This window comes from Lissotriton vulgaris, chromosome 6 (genome assembly GCF_964263255.1).
Source record: "Lissotriton vulgaris chromosome 6, aLisVul1.2, whole genome shotgun sequence".
NCBI lineage: Eukaryota > Metazoa > Chordata > Amphibia > Caudata > Salamandridae > Lissotriton > Lissotriton vulgaris.
Genome location: NC_141694.1, coordinates 1,353,586,199 through 1,353,608,876, shown reverse-complemented (window position 1 = coordinate 1,353,608,876; position 22,678 = coordinate 1,353,586,199). Strand labels below are relative to the sequence as shown.

Sequence of the window (22,678 nt, the reverse complement as noted above, 5' to 3'; positions counted from 1 at the left end):
ATGCTGTTATTTTACAGATTTATGTTAAGAAGAACAAAGCCAGACTATAATACAAGCCACTCGACTCGGCTCACTGAGGATGTACTCGCGGATGAGAGAGATGACTATGATCATCTGATGCAAACTACTACGGTATGCTTACACTGCATTTTTAAATGCTATACAATATTTGATAATGCCCCCAGTTTTGATTTTGTTCTTTGTTACCACATTTTACTGTCATTGACAGTAGAGTGAGAGAAAGTCGGAGCCTTGACAAAGCAAAATTAGTGTGGGAAGTGTGTTTATTCAGCTGAATAGTGTCAGTGCCACCCTTGTTTAAAATCTGCATGTGTGCTGTAATTTTATGCAGAATGAGAACTGGGCACAGGAATCTTTAGTAATTAGGCCCAATTGAACCTTTAAAAAAAAATCAACAAATTCAATTTGAGGACCATTAAACCCAAGTATGGGACAGACAAATGAGTAATGCTGTTAGTATCCCTTATGCACAAACAGAAATATCAGTTAATGCTATGGAAACATTCCATTATCCAATACGTCTAAAAGTTCAACTTGATTAAAACATAATTTTGAAAGTGTAATCTGATATTAGTGTGTGGTCCCATAGATAAATATAGTTGTGGGCTCAGCAATTAAAAATGAGCTCCCAGCATTTCATCTGTCTTTAATTTGTTTAGTTTTTCCAATCCTTACTATTAAGAGTGGGCAATGTTTTTATCTGTAGTATTCTAACCAATCCTGGTCTCTTTGGCATTCCAGAAGGCAGGCCCATAACTATTCTCACAATGTTCTGGAGTGGCTTTCTTTACAGGGTAATCCAGCTGCTAAAGTGCAAACCTGTGACCTATGCAGATCATCAAAATGAAAAAGATTGATCAATGAACCTAGAGATTACTATCCTGTGCAGATCATGTTGGAAAAAGCAGTGAGGAGCTGCTGGGGAAAGGAGAATAGTTGCCTAACTGAATGTCATTATAGCTTATCAAGTCCATAACCACAATTGTTGCAAATAGGGATGCACAATTCACCATACCATGCCTGAATGAACCCTCATCAATAGGCTACAGATGCCAGAAAAGTAGCATACCATTCAGTGGTCTCAAGGCCACACAAGTACAACAGCACCTGCATACTACTTCAGAAAACTGTGCCATATGGGACATAGACACGCTAAATGTAATTCTTAGGCATGTATTCTTTTAAGTTGTTCCAGTTTAGGACCTTTGACATACTATACATTTGTAATGTTGTGTCTACCAACGAGTGAAATATTTTTGTTTCTCCAGTATTAGGGTGTCTTTCATAGATTCACGCGCTTGAATAATTCCCTGTCGTCGAAGTGGGAGTCCCACGGTACATAAAATAGTAGCAAGAAAACATATGTACATAAAATATAAATATATACCATAGAACAACATTGGCCCATAGAAAGCATAGAGGGAGAGTTCACTTTAGTAACATATCCATGTCATTATAATAGTCCACATTCTAGCCAATCAGGCTGTAGCACCCTCTAGACCCTTCTCCTCAGAAGCTCAAGCCCTCAGATTTTCTACTGCACGTCTTGTGAAGGGTGTCTCCCTGAGTTCCGTTCAGTTTTCTTCATATTCAAACCTTCAGAACTTCAAGAAAATGTCTTCTACTAAAAAGTCTTTATTCAGGCCCTGTTATGCCTGTGGAAAACTTTGTCTTTTCTCTGAGGACCCTCATAAAAAATGCATCTACTGCTTGTACCCGGACCATGAGGTGAGGAGTTGCAAATTTTGCAGAACATTTTCTTCAAAGACCCTAAAAGATAGAGAGGCCCGTCTCCTTCTGTGGCTACAGAGGTTGAAGACCTCAGACAACCCTGTGTCGGGTATAGAGAGTGTGTCTTCTCGCCATTCTAAGACCTCGCAGAAGCGTGGGTCTGAGACTGAGATTCCTTCTCCTTTTCTAAAAAAGAAGAAGCTTGTGGACGCTCCGAAGTCAGTCTCCCCATGGGATTTGCAGGCCTCTACGCCTGCGGGACCTAGTTCTCTGGCATCGCAGATCCACACTGCACCCTTGTCCTTTAAAACGAGTGCCAGCTCGTCGACGAGCCCGTCGACGAGATCCGTCGACGTTATACCTATTTCGACGACGACCAGCACTCTGTCGACGACGACGACGACTACATCGTCGACGATGGTCCAGGAGGTCCGGCCTATCTCGTCCATTGTAAAGATCTCGTTGAAGGCAAAGAAATCCGTCTCGTCGACGAACCTTCCTAAGCGTCATTCGTCGACGAAGACTTCACGGCGCGTCACATCCTGTCGACGCTGCCTCTTCCGCCAACGGTGGTCTTGTTGACGTCAAGTACCTCGTTGACGACAGTTTCGTTGATGATAACTCCGTCGACGCTGAAGACTTCATCAACGACAGCATCATCTTCGTCGACGCCAGTGTCATCGTCGACGAAGACCTTGGCTTCGTCGACGGCAACCACATCTTCGTCGATGCCAGGAACATCATCGACGAAGCCCTCGATGACGACTTCGACGACGAGCTCGTCGACGAGAACGTCTACGGCACAATATTCTCTGGCGACTGCAACCACCTTCGCAGTGGTGACAGCTACTACTGTTAAGCGTCCAGCTCCACTGGTTTTGAGCCCTTTACATCGGTCAGATCCACCTGCTCAACTATTTGCGTCTGCCGACGAGGACAATTCAAATGACTCATATGCAGATGACACCTTTCGTGCAGCAAGTAGCCCATCGGAGCTACATATCAAATGCCAAGACTATGATGAGGATGATGAGCGGGAGTCGCACATCTCAGTTCCAGATGATACACGTGATGATGGCCATGATGTTCCTATGGCTCAGTTACCAAAGTCTATGATCACAAATCTTTAACACATGCTTGATGATTATAATCGTCGCTTCCCACCTTCTTCACAGGCCTCTCCACCGCCTCCTTCAATACAGACGTCCATTCAGGTTGCACCAGCCGGTCACCAGTTCCACAGTCCCCTGATAATGATGATGATGACCATCCTAACGATACAGACCAGGAGGATGACGCTGCCCTAGCAGATTGGGACAATTACCAGGCTCAGACTCCGTCCCCTCCTCCTGCCTCTCCTCTGGCATCTCCTCCAGTGGACATCGGAGGTTGTCACCTTTTGATGGTGAGAGCAGCCAAGCGTTTTCACTTGCCTATGGTCTTCACACAAGAGGACTGTTTTCTTTATGATTTTAAAGATCAACCTCTGAAACAAGTGCATACCATCCCTATCATAGACTTCATTTGGAAGGAAGGACTCAGACTCATGGAACGGCCTAATTCAGTTCCGGCTGTACTCCCACGCATAGACAAAAAGTATAAGGTGCCAGAAGATTCGCCTGCCTGCCTTGTTTCTCAACCAAAGCCAGACTCGGTAATTACACAGGCTGCCCAAAAGAGATCACGTAATCCGGCTTCTCCATTAACATCCCCGCCGGACCAGGAAGGTCGACGCCTGGATACATCGGCAAGAAGTTCTTCACGATGGCTGCGACAACTGTGAGGGCGGCAAATTCTTTACTGACTGACTAGAAGGAGAAAAACGGTCTATAGAGTGGGACAAAAATTACCTGTATTGGAGCAACCACAGTTCACCAATTTTACATAACTTGTCGAATCCCAGGCTTGGGTATGGTTTCCATCAGCCCACCCATTTGGTGGAACTTCGTCATCTGGAGAACCAGGAGAGAGGGGTCAACTATAGCCAAGGTGGTACAGAGGCTAATATACAAAAGAACTAGACCTCCTACTCTCTGGATGACTCAGCCTCTATGTTTATTCAAGGTATGTAAGGACCGGTGGAATGCAGTGCAGGTGATAAGTGCAAGTGTGATAGAAATGACTACAAGGACAAAAAATATGTTTATTGGGAGTTGTCCTAATGCCATATAATAAAAACCTCCTGATAGTTTGGAATAATTTTGACTATCTTTTGGCTAGGAGTGGGGTCAACATGCTTCAGCCGAGTGGGTCATTGACCCGCCTTGCTTCAGGACCTAGTAAGTGATGTGCGCTACTGCAAATAAAACTGTTTATGTGTGAACAAAGTGTTTCAACGCTAATATATTCAACAGAAGAAAAATGGATCAGTGGTACCGACGGATAGAGCGGGGCCTCAGCCGCCGAGCAGTTGCCGGGTGAGGTGAGGCTAACCCCCACACAAAGCTGGGGATGAAGAAGTAATTCTGGAACTACACACACATGGGATACATGTCTGGTAGGGTGGTAAATAACCACTGATCCATTTTTCTTCTGTTGAATACCCAATAAACATATTTTTTGTCCTTCTATTCATTTTTATCACACTTGCACTTATCACCTGCACTGCATTCCACCGGTCAAAACTTATAATAAGATTCAAAACGAGGAATCGTGGGGCCTAAACGCCGATGAAGAACTTTATGTGCACTTGTAAAATTCATGAACTCTTTAATCAGATTTGAATACTGTATACAATGTTAGTTTTGTTATGAAATGGACCTAGATAGATTATAAATTTTGTATATGCGGCAAAAGAAAAGAAAAAAATAGAAAAACATGTGACGTAGAAAAAATGATCTTATCAATGACTCATGGCACTGCTAGACTGTACTTGATGCACTAATGGCATATTTTGATTAAGGCACTCAGCCAATATATCTCTACAGACTTGTTAGCCTGACTAATAAAATCCTGCGTATATCAAATAGCTTGAATCTGCTATTAGGACTATCAACTAACTGATTGTCCTAAAACAAGCGCAAACCAAACACCAATCATTAACTAATTATCGATCTATGTCATAACATGTAGTGAGTTGGTCATAAACAGTGCCATGACTAGCGTAATAGCAAATCGAACTACAGAGCCCACAATGCATCCTAATAAGCCATGTGGAGACTTCCTGTATAAATACTAGAAGCAAATAATGGACAATTGTTTGTAACCGTGATCAGGGACAGTTTTGTCCGAAACGCGTAGGTGGGGAACCTACAGGAAACTAAATAAATCAAGATAAAACCATCGAAGTGGTGTGCGGCGTCTTTCTCATTGAAAGTCCTTTGCTCAAAATGTGAATTGCGAGGTAATCCCGAACTTCGCCGCCAGCACCAGCTGTTCAGCTGCTTCTCTCGCATTGGGATATTTGCTCGTACATATATATATATATATATATATATATATATATGTACGAGCAAATATCCCAATGCGAGAGAAGCAGCTGAACAGCTAGCGCTGGCGGCGAAGTTCGGGATTACCTATATATATATATATATATACATACAAACACATGCACATGCACATATATGTATATCTAGCAGCTTTGTCCTTACCTGCAAAATAGTTGAATTTTTGTGGTAAAGGCATGTGTGGTAAAGGCATGAACGTGATAAAGGCATATGTGTGATAAAGGCATATGCATGGTAAAAAACATGCATAGTTACTGTTTTCTATGCATGGTTCTTGCTGTGTTGTAAATTCTAGTTCTCAAAAATAAAACCTGCCTGTGTCCAGGTTTGGGTGGAAAATAATGTGGAAGCCAGAAGTGACTTGTCATAATTACCACATGCAAATTAAGAAAACTAAGGGCTAGAATGCATCCTTGGTTAATTTAATTTAACTTAAGAGATTTTCACTGTTAACGATCCAGGTGGATTTGTCTGGGCACTTACCAAAGCGTCCTTAGACCCTGTAGTCATAAACTATTTCCATTGTTGCAAGCTTTTGCCATAGAAGAGATCTATCCATTCGGTGAATACTCTACAGTGGTTCACAAACCAGTACCACCACCCGCCTTTCCTCATCAGTGTATAGGATGGCATAACATTTAGGGGCCAATTACCAGGTCAGTCTGAAAGCTTTCTGACCGACTCGGTCTTGCCGTGGTTTCCGACTGACTAATTACGATGGTTCGAACCACCGTTCAGTCGGACTCCCATTGACCGACTACACAGGCTCCCATTGAAGAAAGAGGGTCGGTGGGGAAAATCATGCACCCTGTAACGGGCACCCTATGGTGCCTGTCACACTGTGCATGGTAATTCAATTCTTTATTATGTTTTGGAACTCCGAGGAGATCCACATAAAAACTATACACAATACAAGACCCATTCAATGCAAGAAAGACATCTACAATGTTTACAAAAATACAGAGTAATCAGATTCACATACTACAAAAGCCGTCAATAAATAGCTAAAAAACATTTAAAAAAGTTAAAAATATTAAAACAGAAGATTTCATTTGGGGGATTATACAATGCAAATAAGAAAGAGTTAGCATTTAAAATACCCAATTGCAAACATACATATCTTAACCACTTACGCCGAAATGGGCGCAAAACAGGGCATATGAAGAGAACATGCAAGCGATCCTGGGTGGACAAGTTGCAAAAATTACAAATTGCAGGAGCACTATACCACTTTGCCAATAGATTGTTTAATGGCAACAAATCCTGTCTTAGAAGAAACCAAAATCGCCGAATGCCATGTGGTAGATTCCAGGCGACATAAGGTTGCATAGCTTTCCTAACATATGAGTCAGTAAGATGGTTAGCTCCCTTCTTAAAATAAATAGCCTCCTTGTCCATTTTAAAGCTAAGATCCCAAGATGCTTCTTTCAAAAGTGATTTTAACTGTGCAGCGGAAACAGTAAAAAGAGTGCTCTCTTCCAATTGGAGAAGGGCGGCCGCGTTTCTGAAATTCTTAACAATTTGCGAGTACTCCTTTAAGCTGCCCAACAGTTCAACCTTCATAAGATTTCTTAATGATCCCATTTCTGCTCTAGCCAAACTGGCAACCCACCGTATTACAGCTGCTAGGCCCTGCACCCAGCTACTGCGAAGGCCATATTCAAGTCTGCAGGCTGCCGCTGAGCAAGCGGTGTTAAGAGAGGATATAGATCTTAACAACTTCCCTTCTACAGAATGTAAAAAATCCCATTGCCTTAAATCAACCAGTTCCATTCCATACAAAAGGGAAGATGGGATTTTTGCCCTAAAGACTTCCAGTAGGCAATCGAAATGTCTTCTCCCCGTGGCTGAATATAATGCACTCAAGCCTTTTCCCTGAGACAAAGCTTTGCGGGTGTTGTTATCGGTGTGGGGCTTGTCACTCAAATTATTGGAAATGATTTTTCCTAAAAAGACATAAGTCTTTACCACCTCCAATTTGTGGCCACCAACTGTCCAGACAAAGTTCTTATACTTTAACTTTTTTCTCCCTGCAATACACATAATTTTGCTTTTTGTTGCATTTATCCTCAAGTAATGGGCATTCGGCAAAAAGATGTAATGCACGAAGACGATTGGCCAACCCTTTAGGTGTTAGATCCAGTATTATGATATCATCTGCATATAACAAGCAGAGGTGGGTTCCCCCTACCACCGGGGCTATACCGCAATATACAGGGAAAAGAGCAATGGAGCAAGAAGACAACCCTGTTTTAATCCATTAATTGACGGGATGACACATGATAACCCCCTTTCTCCACCTTGCAGGACACGACACCATGTATCAGTATGTAAAACCTGCACCAGATCTAGCAAGTGAGGAGGCATGCCCATGGCAGATAGCTTTCTCCACAGCAGGGGGCGATCCACTTTATCGAATGCTGTGGAGAAGTCTATAAATGCTGCATACACATATCCCCCACGAACCCTTACATATTTATCAGAAATGATCTGAAGTGCGGTAAGGTTATCTAGGGTGCCGTGCCCTTTGCGGAAGCCAGTCTGTTCTAGGGGTAAAATTTGGTTTGCATCAACCCAATCATTAATTAAGGATAACAAACATTTGGTGAAAACTTTTCCAATTGCGTCAAGGAGGGCTATTTGACGATAGTTCTTCGGTATATCCCTATCGCCCTTCTTGAACAGTGGCACCAGTATGCTCCCTTTCCACGAGGAAGGGGCAATTTTCTTAATGAAGCAAAATCTGAAAACAGGAAACAGTATCTTGCTCCATAAAACTGGTTCATGTTTCAAGACAGATATCCGGATTTCATCTGGCCCCATGGCTCCTGAAGTACGCTTGTCCGTAATCGCCTGTTCAATAGTTCTTTCTGAAGGGGGCTCTATTGGGAATCAAGCTCAATACTAAGGCCCCTAAGCTCAACCAATTGCCCATTCATAGCGTATAAAGTGGAGATATAATTGACCCATAACGATTCAGGAATAGGGATTGGGAGGGGACCCACTCTAGCACCACAACCCTCCCCAATAAGAGACCAAAACTGTCTAACTTTGCCATGAACCACTGCCTCCCGTAGACTTATCCATAGGGAATCTTCTTTTTCTTTTTTTATCTTTTTCTTAATCCTGCTTCTCCTTCTTTTTAAACGATCAATTTTGTGGAGACTTTCAGTTGATCTGCACAAGTATTGCTCCCGCACTAGTTTATTTATTTCCTTATTGAGGAGAATAATCGATCTTGGGAGGAAAATCTTTTTTGGCGCCAAATTTAATTTTTTAACATCCAAAATGATCTTCTTCATAAGATCCTCAAAATGGATTAATTCAGACCCTTTCCAATTATTTAACTCTAATATAGTTTTATCAAGGATGCGCCCTAGTCCCTTTATGGCTTTAAAGTCCCAGAAACATCTTCCAGACTTCTTATGAAAATTGACCGCATCCCCATTGAGAGACCAAGGGTCAGATTTAGGAGGGTGTATTGAGAGGGTTAAAGTTATCAACATATGATCACTAAATATATTCTCTGAGACCACCAGATCTCTCAATAAAGAGAAGGAGCGGTGGTCTGTAGTTACATAATCCAAAATGGACTCACTTGTGCTGGATTTATGAGTATATTTTGCTGAAACATCAAAAAGGAGCCTACCATTCACTATTAGCCCCTCCATAAGAAACAATTCTTCCAGCAACATTTTCCCTCTTTTATTGGTTTTGATTTTATCGGGGAAGAGGGCTTGAGGAATCAAAAGAGCTTCCTCTTTGGGCTTATTTCTAAAAAGCTCTAAGCTATAATTAGAAACTCTGCAATTGAAATCCCCCACTAACAGCACCTGGGGAGTAAGTATTGTCTCCTTAATCTTTTTAACAAAAATAAAAACCTGCTTTAATACACTATTGTAACATTCATCAGGGGGGATATAAGCATTTATTAAAACAAGTGGGTTTTTATTTTCCCCACTACCAAAACTACTAAGAGTGACCACCTGAAAAAGGTTACTCAGATCCACATAATGGGAGTAGTTCCACTTTATTCTATTAGAAAGAAGGCACGCAATTCCTCCTTTTGCATGCCCTCTCTTCGAAGGAGAGGCTGCGACCTCAAGAACAAAATAGTCCCTCCCCACGCCCATTCTATCTATACACCAAGTCTCTTGGATACAGATCACACCGGGGTTCAACGAGATAAGATACTGTAATTTTTCAGGACTATTGTTGATCCCCGCGGCATTCCAAGAAAGAATTTTTAAACTACTGTTAAAGATGGGGAAATAGCTTTGGGTTATCTTTTGATTTACTTAACAAAGCCCCAGGAAACCAATTCCATTGTTGGTTATCTTCTCTTGCAATGCTGTAAGTTTTCTGCGGGGCAGGAATTACATGGGACACTAGCCGTTTATTTTTTAATACACATATCTTTAAGTCCTCGAAGAAGGGAGGGTGACCTGCTTGACCCAAGCCCCGTTGAATAGGTCTATTTTCACAAAATCTATCTCCACAATTCGGCAAAACAGGTATCACATCAATTCCTCGACTTTGAAAATTTTCAGCTTGATTCAAAATGAGGTTCACTATTAATTTGGAATAGAACGTTACCCTAATGTGTGATGTATTATCAGTTCTTGACATAGAAACCAAATCAATATCATTTGATTGAATTAATTTTAGGCTCTCTATATCTCTAAAACATTTCAGTAACAATGTTCTATTTAAAGCCAAATCGTGGTCAAACAACGGAAGAAAGTCTAGGATCAGTGTATCTACAGAGTCTTCCGTAATTTTTCTAGGAGGTTCTTGCGAACAAGCTGTACCTTCAACCAGGGAATGAAAAATAGGAGCAGCGGGATTGAGGACAACTGAGACAGAAGGGACTGACTTTGTCACTTCTATTTTAGGAAAGAGAATCGTAGATCTCCCCACATCAAGGGGAGGTCCTCCTGTAGACACAAGAGAACAATTAGGGAGGATTTTATTGCAATCTGCAAAGGGTGCTTGGATATCAGGGATACGAGTATTTGAATCCTGCTTCAAGAACCCATTAACTGGCTCTTCCGTAATAGGCTGGTCATTTGGCTGATCTTGAGAATCCTCAAATATTATTTGTCTCAGCCTTTTTTTCCTATGTCTGCGAATTGGTTTTCTCTTTTTTCCTCTACACCTTTTGTGCTTGCCTATTATTTCTTTTTCTTCTTCCTCTGTCCCCTTGGATTCTGGCATGAAAATTGGGAAGAGTGCTTTATCAAGTTTACAATCTGCGGAAACCCCATCTTCTTCTACAATTTCAAGATCAGAATCCCTTATACAATTATAAGCAGAAGATTTAGGGACTGGAGAAAGCTCGCATCTGGCTGGATCCCCCGGAATAATTTGATCAGGATTACAAGGCGAGAACACAGGATTATTTCCGGAAGGAGAAGCACCAAGGGACACCGGTTCCTGCGAACCCACTCTAGGATCTAGTTCCAATGTCTTCTCTGGAAATCTAAGTAATAAAACCTTTAATATCTGAGTGACAGATTCCAGAACACAGTCAGAGCTCCCCACAAATTTACTCAATAACAGTAATATCGACGACAACAAATGTTCCAAAGCAATTAATGACTCCGAAATAGGCTTTTCATGTCTATCCAAGCCTAGTGGTCTAATAGGATCGATACCTGATATGTTGAGCTCAGGGCTTTTTGAAAGGTTAGACTGCATAGATGAATCTTGAGATTTAAGGGAAGGGGTGCTACTATAAAGCTGCAAGCCAGAGGGAGTAGCGCTAATCGGGGTCTTAGTGGCTTCAAAAAATTTCAATGAACCATCTGCTAAATAACGACCACACAACTCCAGGTCAATATCTAACCCTTGAGAGTCACCATTACATATCTCCTTTGTCTGGGTACTTCCTACTAAATCATTAGTCAAACACATTTCAAGCTTTGGGAGGACGTTATTTTGATGCACATTCTCTATTCTAGAAGCGAGCAAATTAACACTACCGGAGCCTTCTACGGGGTTTGGATTAAGCCCCTCACAGGAATGTAAGGCAGGAATCAATTTTTCTACGAAAACAGGCCCCTTCTTTACAAACGCAGGTTCTACGCCAAGTGAGAGAGCTACCCCTATGCTCCTATTTATAGCAATTTCTTTAGGATCAGCCTCCTTCGCCAAGTCCTTATCCGTTGTCGTTTCCCATAACTGGAATAGCTGGCTGTGACCCTTTAATTGAAGATTTTTTGAATCCTTGTTTCGCAGGGGGTTGGATCTTGTCTTTGCACAAGACCTTCCCCCCAAGAGTCTCCCAGAGCGTAACTTTTTAGCAGTCATCTTTAGACTTATATCCAAGAAGAGAAAAGCAAAGGCAGAGCACAATACCAATGAGAGAAACAATAATTAGCAACTTAAAATATATTAAATAAGGCAAATGAAGAATGTGAGTCAGAGTTCCTGTAATAGTCAACAGGCCAATGTGTATGTAAGCATGAATGGTTAATAAAGATCTATCAAGATAATCAAGAAGAAATGGTTAAAATGAAAATTTAAATATGTGGGCCCAGCCCTGCCTACTTCAGCCACTGAGGGCCACAGAGGGCCCGCCCTTTGCCTGGGCTTGGCCCGCGCGCGGTCCCGCGACGCAGGGGGCCTCGTCACTTTTGTGCGCCTCCGGGCGCCAAACTCGCGGCAGCAGCTGCAAAGGATCCTGGAAATCGGAGTTCTCCCTCCATCCGGCAGCCGCAAGATGATGTGCTGCGGCGGCGGGAGGGAGAACAGAGGAGCCTGCAGGGGTCCGAGGTCCTGGAGTTCCGTGAAGACGAGGTCAGTGCGTTCCCGTTTACGTCGCTATGCTCCGCTATGCAAAGTGACAAGTTCGCCGCTGCAGGGTGGTCTTTGTGGTGGTTTTTGCGGCTCCGGCCGCTACCAGAAGGCTTTTCGCGGCTCTCACAGCCCCGACCACTGCAGAAAAGGCTTTTGCGGCTCCTGCCGCTTTTGGAGGGCGTTCAGGACGCTCAGAGCTCGAGTGGCTCCCGCTGCAGAAATGGCCTCACAAACACGGCCACGTGGCAGCAGCAACAGCAACCTTCCACTCGGCTGCTCCTCTCTATCTCAAGGGCTCCTAGGAACCTGGGAACCTTTCACCGCTCCACTCCGCTCTCCGGAGGTCGCTGGGGGCGTAGGATTGAGGTGAGGCAGTAATGGGCGGGTCGGCGGCTCAGAGATCGTGAGGCAGCATTAGGCATTGTATCGGTGGAGAACTGCGAAGAGCCGAGAGGGGCAGAGCAGAACTGAGCTGAGGTGGAGCAGAGATGCCCAATGCTCCGTTTAACCGCCCCCGCAGTTGGAGGGTACTTCGGTACTTCAAAGCCAAGGTTCACGAGAGCACGGGAGCCGTGAGGTCTTAAGCTCAACTGTAAGCTCAACCGCGGGAGCAGTACCTTACTCGTACTCGTGCTCGGCCTCAGCGTCTCGTTCTCGTCTCGTCCTCGGCGTCTCCCCGCTCTCCCTGCTCGCTGCAGCCGGCGGTCAAAGCAAAGACGCGCCTACTGGATTCAGCTCAACAAAACACGAAGGGCTGCAGGCACTGGTTAGAGTACCAGTACAATTCAGCTAGCAACGAGAAAACATACCTGGTAAAGAAGAGAGGTCTCATGGGTACCTCCACGGGCCCCATTTGGAAGACTCCAGGTGAAGGGGGCCCACTACGATCCCCCAAATTCAGACTCTGACAGCTGATCCATGTCGGAACAACCGATTCAGAAAGGCTGTCTGGACCCAACATCGTAATATGTTGGTCGGAAACGTGATCCGTAGATGTGTACAAGTTGGCCTCGAACGACTGGGTTACTCCGAATGCCATTCAGAACTGAGTCAGAAAGTCCGAACAGTTTCCGACTATCGCAATTGGTCGGTCGGAAGGCTTTCCGATTTGGTCGGAAAGACAAGTTCCAAATCGGATTTGGACAAACCGAATACCATTTGGAGCCTATCCCACCGACATCGTAATCAGCCTCATAGTCTCTCATCCATGCACCAATCCAAATTCCGGTCTTTGTCATAGGACATGGACCTCTCATGTATCCTTTCAGTTAAATGCCCAATAAGCACCTTTGCAATTTAATTGTCTTAGAAAATTATTCTCCTTTTATGGAAAAAGATGCACGCTTTTGAAAATAGAGCACCCCTTTATATGCATGTGCCCTTGGCGGAAATACCACATCACAGGGCATATTTTTTAAAATTAAAAGCATGGCCATTTATATATTTACTTTACTTGCCCAAGCACAAATTAGAATTTACATGCACACAATACCCAACCTCACTGTTAATCCTCTTTACGTCATACTCAGAAGTGTCACATAATACTTGGCAATTAAGCATGACAAAATAATTCCTCACCCAGAAACCTACAGATACTGTATCTCCTACCCATGCCTCTGCAGCAACATCTGCCTCTGCTCCCACCAGTAACTTCTCTCCCATCATTTGTTAGCAACTTTTAGAGTTTGCCCCTTCTCCCTCAGCAACATCGTCATACTCATCTAAATCCACATCCGGCAGCCCCATGCCTTGTAATAGAATATCTTCTAGAGGCGCTTCTTGTCCGAAAGACAATAAAAAGGAGTGGAAGGCAACTAGTGCCTGTTGCTTCATTCTTTGTGGCCGTTATCACTAAACATCTTCTCCATTTCCATTTAAATACAACAATACATTTAAATGTAAATCACACAATAAACCAACATTTTTTAGGAATATATCACATTTGAAATAATGTACACCTACAATCCTGAAAAACATCTTTATAGCCCAGTTAATCTGTTAGCAGAAACGACCCAATCAAGCATACTCCCTCCCTCTCTTTCTTTTGCTCTTTCTCTCTAGCTATCACTATCTGTTTTACTCTCTCTCTCTTACTCTCTCTCCATTTCCATACTGCACCCCACAACAATATCTCTTTCAACTTTTCTATCTCCCATCTGTAAATGTGAGTACATTTTCTCTTATGCCCCCACTGATTAACCAACCCCACAAGTATGAAGTCAAAGGAACCAAGCAAAAATAGTCTAGGAGAAGAAATATTTGAACTGAGTCTCAGTCTATAGAATTTTGTTCTCAAGCGAAACCATGTGTTCCTCCCTACTGAGCTTAGTGTCAAAACATAGACTTTCATTCCTCTTTTAAAATGGCACTGATCCCTCACCAACCCTAGAATAGCATGATTCATATTAGAGTTTGCTCCTCACCCGTTTCTGTAAATATTTGTTCCCAGAGTACTTTTTGTGTTTATTTACTTGACTTATTCCTTCCTGAATCCTACATTTCCTGAAGTACATCTCACCTACTCATGGAAGAACACTGTGGATTGGGCTTTATTAGTGTAGTGTCAGAGTGAGATCCTTAATGAACTTGGTGAGGAAATTCGCTATTAAATTCATATGTAGTAAAGATATGATTGAACATTTATGTAGCAATTAAGGTTAGTATTTGTTAGTTTTGTATAATGAACACGTCTCATTAAATTGTTATTTATGTGATATGGGAACCAAGACATCAACAGTTGTAATTACAGAGTCTTGCTTCAGGACATCCTGAAGCCAGACTCTGTCATTACAACTGTTGATGTCTTAGTTTATATAGGCAGTGGTTACATAGGTCAGGACCTGTTCCTTGTGGTACTATGGATGGGTGGTCATGGTTACATTAACTGTGTCCATTAGACATTAATGAGTCCCAGTGGCGGCTCCTCCTCTAAGGCAGAGATCAGTCGCCCCACTGCTTTATGCAGTGTAAGAAGAAGGAAAAATAAAATGATAGTAACTTAAGCTTATTAACATTTTATTTTTTCCCGTTGTGGCATCTTTGTGGAGCAGGGATGCTCTCAGAGCAGGGGGAGGAGTGTTTTGAACTCCCAATGTGAGCAGGAGTGATTGGCCGGCCAAACAGGCATGTGCACATAGCATGTTCCACATGCAGGCTGCAGAACAGCCTGCGTGGTGAACATGCCCACCCTTCCAGCCCCTGGCTAAGAACTGTGTCACAGCGCTCTGACCAACCTCATTGCTGCATTGCAGTGTTGTGATTAGCTGCCGGGAGTGTGGGAGCCCTGATGCTTCCTGTTTTCCCCATGAAGCCAGGAAGAGGACCCAGGGGAGGCGGCGGCGGCCGGCTAGTCGGCCAGCCGGGAGATAAGTGATTTTTATTTTTTTACCCAATCCACCTCCCTGACCCTTCCCACACCCCACCTTGCTGCTTCCAGTTTGCAGCCGCCACTGATGAGTCCTGTTAAATAGCATACAAGCGAGGTATCTTAAAAATTAATATGTAGATAATTGATAGTCACGTTTAGATATGGATGTGGTGTAATATAGAGACCATATGTAACAGAAAACATGTAAGAAAAATGAGCGGGAAGCGGATGTTTGATTGATCCGCTTAGTGCAAGGGTGAGATGGGTCTTGGGAGTGTTTTTCAGAATGACTCTCAGATACTTTTTTCATTATGTTTACCATAATGTAAAGGTGAACTTCCTTTCATAATTCTGGCTTTACATCGAAAACCATGTATAAATGTATTAATTGAATTATCATATTTGCAAATCATCCAAAATCACCAGTGTATCTTATAACTGACTATTTGCATAGCAAGATTCACCTTTAGTTGTATTATTGTGGAAACTGCAACATTGTTGTTGCTTTGTCTAACCAAGAACTCTTTTTGACTCTCTCTTCAGTACTATTACTCTGTGAGAATATTTCCTGGACAAGAACCTACTAATGTGTGGGTAGGTTGGATCACATCTGACTTTCATCAATATGATACAGCGTTTGACCTGGATAGAGTCCGCACTGTTACTGTCACACTCGGGGATGAAAAAGGAAAAGTTCATGAGAGGTGTGTTTCTGTTTAAGAAGTATTATTTGTAGTTATTATCCAAAGTGAATACTTTTTAAATGATCCTGTATGGCATGAATTTCATCAGCTGTAACATCTGCCTACCTTCCTTGGAAACATATGGTTTGTAGAGGAAAAGTCTTCAAACTGTTCACATCACATGGAGAGAACATAATCTACATCCAACATGAATACCGGGTTCAATAAAATTAGGGTTTTTAGAAAGAAAAAACACACTTCACACTTCTACAATCCAGTCGCTGTTTTTATGCGCATAACCTTTTCAGAGATTATTGTAGGGCTTCTGCCCTGTCAGACGTTTGCATGTGGGATCTGTGTAGAGGCAACTCACACTCAGGACATTAAACACCTTGATTTTCTGACCAAGTCAACATTATATATTCCAGCACTTAGCTGGTGCCAACATGAAGTTCCCTGTGGGTTTTGAGTTCCCAGATCACAGGTTCTAGGATTTTCCTCCCATTTTGTACCCTTCGACTTGGGAGGTACCCAATACAGCACTCAGGTTTTCTGGATTCATGGGGCTGATACAGTAAAGCTGGCAATGTGCTAGCAGAAGGCAGCAGAGCAATAGACCTACCTCTTGCAATTCTAGTGCAATCAAGATAATAGGAATGCAAGATCTACTTTCTTGGTTGTTGGTGTTTTTAATGTATATGAATTGCATCAAAGGTACCAAGAAAATACAGATACTACAAATCATAGGAAGATAAATAATATATATCTAACAAAGAAGAGGTTAAAAATGTTTAGGGCATGACATTGAATATACTGCATTACCAGATTGAAGCCAGAAAAGGTATACCACTAATTATCATTCTGAAACAGATTATTGACTGTGGGCTCAGATCTCCTTCTTTTCTTCTTGAGGGAGAGAAGTGGCGTCGCGGCCAGGGTGACTGACTCCGGAATTTGGGGATCACGGTTCGATCCCCGGGGCGGGCGGCAGATTACACCAGCACCATGTGACTCTGGGCAATAGCTTGCTTAATTTTCCCAACGGCCCCAAGCGCCTAGAGACCCAAACCGGTGATGGTTCGCGCTTTACAAATGAGGATTATTAATATTCTCAGAAATTAGTTACACAGTTATTTTACTGAGCTTTAATTTTTATTGTCAAAATACGTTTGCTGATTTGTGCAATGTTTATGCCTTTCGGGTATGAATGGTAGTCAATCTAATCTGCTTTACAAAACCTCTTTCAGCTTTGTGTGTATTATCATATCTCTCCAGAGTTTGGGATTACCCCAGTTCAATTGCTACTTGTCTCCACTTCTATGATCGTTCCTCACCGTGTTTCCTGAGATGGAGTGCCCTGACATGATCTATGAGGCATGATTACTTTTGGAGTCCTTCGTCCTGAATGACAATGCAAATGGAATGGGCTCATCCTATGTAAGGCAGCACTTGATAGTGCGGATCTGAGGGAATTTATAGAAATGTATTGTACTTCTCAATCCATTGACTCAGGTTAAGTTAGCGCATTTGATGCAAGATAGTAATTGTGCCCACTGCAAAAAAATAATGATGATCGAAGGTAAATTTTGAACTACTTTTACAGCTTATAATAAGCATTGGCTGAAACTTCACCTGACCTGCTGCCTTTCAGTTGCAATTTGCCAAACACAAGTGTGAAGAGGCATATCAAGGGTGAAGTTTAGGAAGATTAGGGGTGTCTTTTTGGACACTGCTGGAGCAAAAGGTTGCTGTGATAATACCTAAGCATCAGCAGATGTGTGTAAACCATGCCTAATTCATTGTAGTCATAACTGAGATGAAGGTGCCATACTTTGCACAGACCATTATCAAAAATGGGGTGACCCAAAGAGTCAAAGACCTGGGTGTTTTACGCTATTCAAATACAATGGTCTTTAACATTACTTTCACTAGAATTGAATACATCAATACATATTCAATATTTCCACTTAGTTACGGGATATGTCTCACAGATCAACCCTATACATTCAATGTATTTCAACTCATACGGAATAAAGAACAAAAAATGCAACAGCAATAATTACAAATTCAGGGGCAATTTTAATTCATTGCGTTCATAACTATCTCTGTGTAGGAGAGTTTTAGGTTGCCCAAAGCGAGCGTGCATAAGATGAAGAAATGTCAAGTGATTAATAGAGGGGAAGAAAGAAGAAAGACATATAAATATATTTACAAATTTATATTCACAATTGATAGGTTAACACAATACACCGTTTTTTAGTGACCTGGCCTGTGATGTAAATTCTATACACAATTTTCATTAAATGGAGACATTGCTTCCAAAATTATGTTGCACCAGAAAATGTGTTACACAATCCAGGTAATAAAAGAAAGGAGCGTCGACGTTTCGACTCGTCTTAGAGCCTAAAGGTAAGTTGGACCGTGGCCATGCGAGTCTTCATCAGGACTACAACATTAGGCAACCAGAAGAGTAGTGTGAGCCCTGAAATGAAGTAAATATATACGTCAAGCTGTTGCACTCAAATTGTGACCAGAAGTAGTGTAGCTATAAACTAGGGCAAGGGTAAAAATGCTTACCCAGTAGAAATGAAGGACCAAGTGGAATTCTTCACTCTGTGTCCAAAGGTTAATGAATAATACCTAAAAACATAATAGGGTGGTCATTTGACTCACTCTCTATTGATTCATAAATAATGCTCCAAACCAAAGGATTCTGGACGTATCATTACCTTGTCCAGGGGACGTAGATGTGGAACTATGTTATCTTGATGTAGCAAGCTTACAGTCTCTGCATACTCAATTTACAAAGGTTTGATTGGTGGTCCTATAATCAAATAAAGGAACCAAATCCACTTTAATGTTGGTATTATTTCTACAATTATAAAAGGAACGTCATGATGTTCCTCGATACAAGGGCTAATTCATTGAATACACAATGACCCTTAATTAGTGTTAAAAACTGAGAACCTCGTCCCAGCATCTAAAATGTAAGCATAGGGATGCCTCTTACCCGTTAGTTAGTGGTGTTGGAAGTCGTAAGTAGCTCAGCCCAAGGGTTCGCAAGCAGGAGTGAATCCGCTGCAAAAGGGACAAAATGCGAGTCAGTCCGAGTCTAAAAGGACTGTGGGAATAACTTAACCTCCAAAGGAAATTCCAGGGACTCACCAAACTTAGTCGTGTCTATTCCGAAATGATCGGCGTTCTGCAGTAGCTGATGCACGCACGCCGTGTTAGTGGCTGCAAGCATAGATATAGAAAGCGGACTGCTGGAATCTCATACCATGAAGTGCCTGATCAAAGAGGCTCTATCGAATATGGAGATTTAAAAACCACATAATTCATTCTAAGCTCACTAGAGTTATTTGCCGAAGTTAATAACATTCAACAGCATATTTGTGAGCGTCTTAATGAGTTCCAATAAGCGCTCGAGATTCCATATTCGATAGAGCCTCTTTTGATCAGGCACTTCGTGTTATGAGATTCCAGAACCCCAATATACTCTGGGCATTTGAGAGATGAATTCAGTGGAACCCACGATGTTGCTAATACTTCTGAGTTGTTCCTTCGTTTTTAAATAACATCCTTTAATTAATTCGTAAATACCCAATCCAAAATGGCGGAACCGGAATCTCGAGCGCTTATTGGAACTCATTAAGACGCTCGCAAATATGCTGTTTAATGTTATTAACTTCGGCAAATAACTCTAGTGAGCTTAGAATGAATTATGTGGTTTGTAAATCTCCATATTCGATAGAGCCTCTTTGATCAGGCACTTCATGGTATGAGATTCCAGCAGTACGCTTTCTATATCTATGCATGCCGCCACTAACACGGCATGCGTGCATCGGCTACTGCAGAACGCCGATCATTTCGGAATAGACACGACTGAGTTTGGTGAGTCCCCGGGATTTCCTTTGGAGGTTAAGTTATTCCCACAGTCCTTTTAGACTCGGACTGACTCGCATTTTGTCACTTTTTGCAGCAGATTCACTCCTGCTTGTGAACCCTTGGGCTGAGCTACTTACGACTTCCAACACCACTAACTAACGGGTAAGAGGCATCCCTATGCTTACATTTTAGATGCTGGGACGAGGTTCTCAGTTTTTAACACTAATTAAGGGTCATTGTGTATTCAATGAATTAGCCCTTGTATCGAGGAACGACATCATGACGTTTCTTTTATAATTGTAGAACTAATACCAACATTAAAGTGGATTTGGTTCCTTTATTTAATTATAGGACCACCAATCAAACCTATGGAAATTGAGTATGCAGAGACTGTAAGCCTTCTACATCAAGATAACATAGTTCCACATCTACGTCCCCTGGACAAGGTAATGATACGTCCAGAATCCTTTGGTTTGGAGCATTATTTATGAATCAATAGAGAGTGAGTCAAATGACCACCCTATTATGTTTTTAGGTATTATTCATTAACCTTTGGACACAGAGTGAAGAATTCCACTTGGTCCTTCATTTCTACTGGGTAAGCATTTTTTCCCTTGCCCAAGTTTATTGCGACACTACTTCTGGTCGCAATTTGAGTGCAACAGCTTGACGTATATATTTACTTCATTTCAGGGCTCACACTACTCTTCTGGTTGCCCAATGTTGTAGTCCTGATGAAGACTCGCATGGCCACGGTCCAACTTACCTTTAGGCTCTAAGACGAGTCGAAACGTGGACGCGCCTTTCTTTTATTACCTGGATTGTGTAACACATTTTCTGGTGCAATATAATTTTGGAAGCAATGTCTCCATTTAATAAAAATTGTGTATAGAATTTACATCACAGGCCAGGTCACTAAAAAACGGTGTGTTGTGTTAACCTATCAATTGTGAATATAAATTTGTAAATATATTTCTATGTCTTTCTTCTTTCTTCCCCTCTATTAATCACTTGACATTTCTTCATCTTATGCACGCTCGCTTTGGGCAACCTAAAACTCTCCTACACAGAGATAGTTATGAACGCAATGAATTCAAATTGCCCCTGAATTTGTAATTATTGCTGTTGCATTTTTTGTTTTTTATTCCGTATGAGTTGAAATACATTGAATGTATAGGGTTGATCTGTGAGACATATCCCGTAACTAAGTGGAAATATTGAATATGTATTGATCTATTCAATTCTAGTGAAAGTAATGGTTAAAGACCATTGTATTTGAGTATCCTTTGCACAGAAGCACATGAAGCCTCACAATTTTAGGTTGTAGAAGCAAAATATGGGGGCTTACATGGGGCGGAGTTGTTACCAGCATAATGCTTCTATTCAGCAAATTTCCCATACATGATATTACTTTAGCTGTTCAACAAGGTGAAATACTGACTGACTCATACAGGCTAAAAATTAAATATCATTTAGACTATTTTGTTTATTATGCACTTGTGAATGTCACGCAATTCTCTTTGTAAAACCATGCAAACATAAGTATTCCCCTTGTAATCATTATTATAGAGGCATCTCTTTAAAATAGGATGTGTACTGGAAAGATCATTACATGTCTTCGATGTTGGTTCTGACAGTCTCACAATCATGAGTCACATGCAGCAGGCAGGACAAAGGTGAAGTCTGGAAACAACTTCGCTTGACCCAGTGGCTGGTACATATTTTTCTTGACAGCTGGTAATATTCACAGAATACCCTTGGTCAGAGACCAGTATAGCCTCAAACAACTTAGGGGCAGATTTACATGAAACTGACTGCGATACCCTTGCGCCACCATGGATGCGCCGTATTTACAATACTGCCCACCATGGCGGAAGGATTGACAGATGCGTCGGAAATTCGGACGCATCTGTTTTTGCAAAAGTCACGCATTGCTGGAGTTGTGTCACAACGCATCTGTTGGCGCAAAAGTCACGCATTGCTGGAGTTGTGTCGCAAGCATGACGCAGCTCCAGCAATGCATGTGAAGGCCTATTCTCACTACACTGCGTCACTTCTTACGCCTGCTTCAAGCAGGCGTGAGGTTTTAACGCTGTGCTGTCCTAGAAGCGACGCAGCGCAATCTTGTAGATTTCACTGCGTCACTTTTACAGTGCTTTCCTGTGTGGGAACCCTCCCCTTGCATACATTATACATGACACAGGTACATAGTGATGCTGGGCTTTACAACGTGACGCATCTCCCTAGATGTGTCATGTTGGCAATTGGCTGCATTGTTTACACTGCTGCTGCGTCACAAAAGTGACACCATGGTGGCACAAAAGTGTCACAAGGGGCTTGCTAATCTGTCCCTTAATATCTGTCACTGATGTCCAATCTCTCCTAGCACGGCTAGGAGAAAAGGTCCACAAATCACTACTAACTAGCCTCCACAGGAGCCTAGCATTCAATGTTAAATATCCATTAAAAGCATAAATTATGTATATGCTTCACAAGTAGTACGATTCAGTTCTGTCTTCTTGTAGATATCTATACTGTTTTCACCTCCCTCTTCTCATTTATCGTTTACTTTTAGTAGGGCCATAAAACAATTTCATGTTTTAAGTTCCATTGCCAGACCGACCTGCCAAAGCAGGAACAGCATCACTGACAAGGATTGAAACTCTGATCTCAACACTCATTTACCCAAACACAGAACCAGCCTGCCAAAAGCCATCAAGAATTTCAACAATTGGATCACC

At 42.1% G+C, this 22,678-nt stretch overlaps 1 protein-coding gene across 1 annotated transcript in view; it reads left to right on the top strand.

Annotated features, from left to right (window-relative positions):
- Positions 1-22,678, top strand: part of RYR2 (ryanodine receptor 2) — a 3,481,211-nt gene that overhangs the window by 1,433,579 nt on the left and 2,024,954 nt on the right. Inside the window, exons 32-33 of the mRNA XM_086925791.1 lie at positions 18-132; positions 15,910-16,070. Of these exons, the coding sequence (XP_086781917.1) occupies positions 18-132; positions 15,910-16,070 (276 nt within the window). The remainder of the gene's footprint in view (positions 1-17; positions 133-15,909; positions 16,071-22,678) is intronic.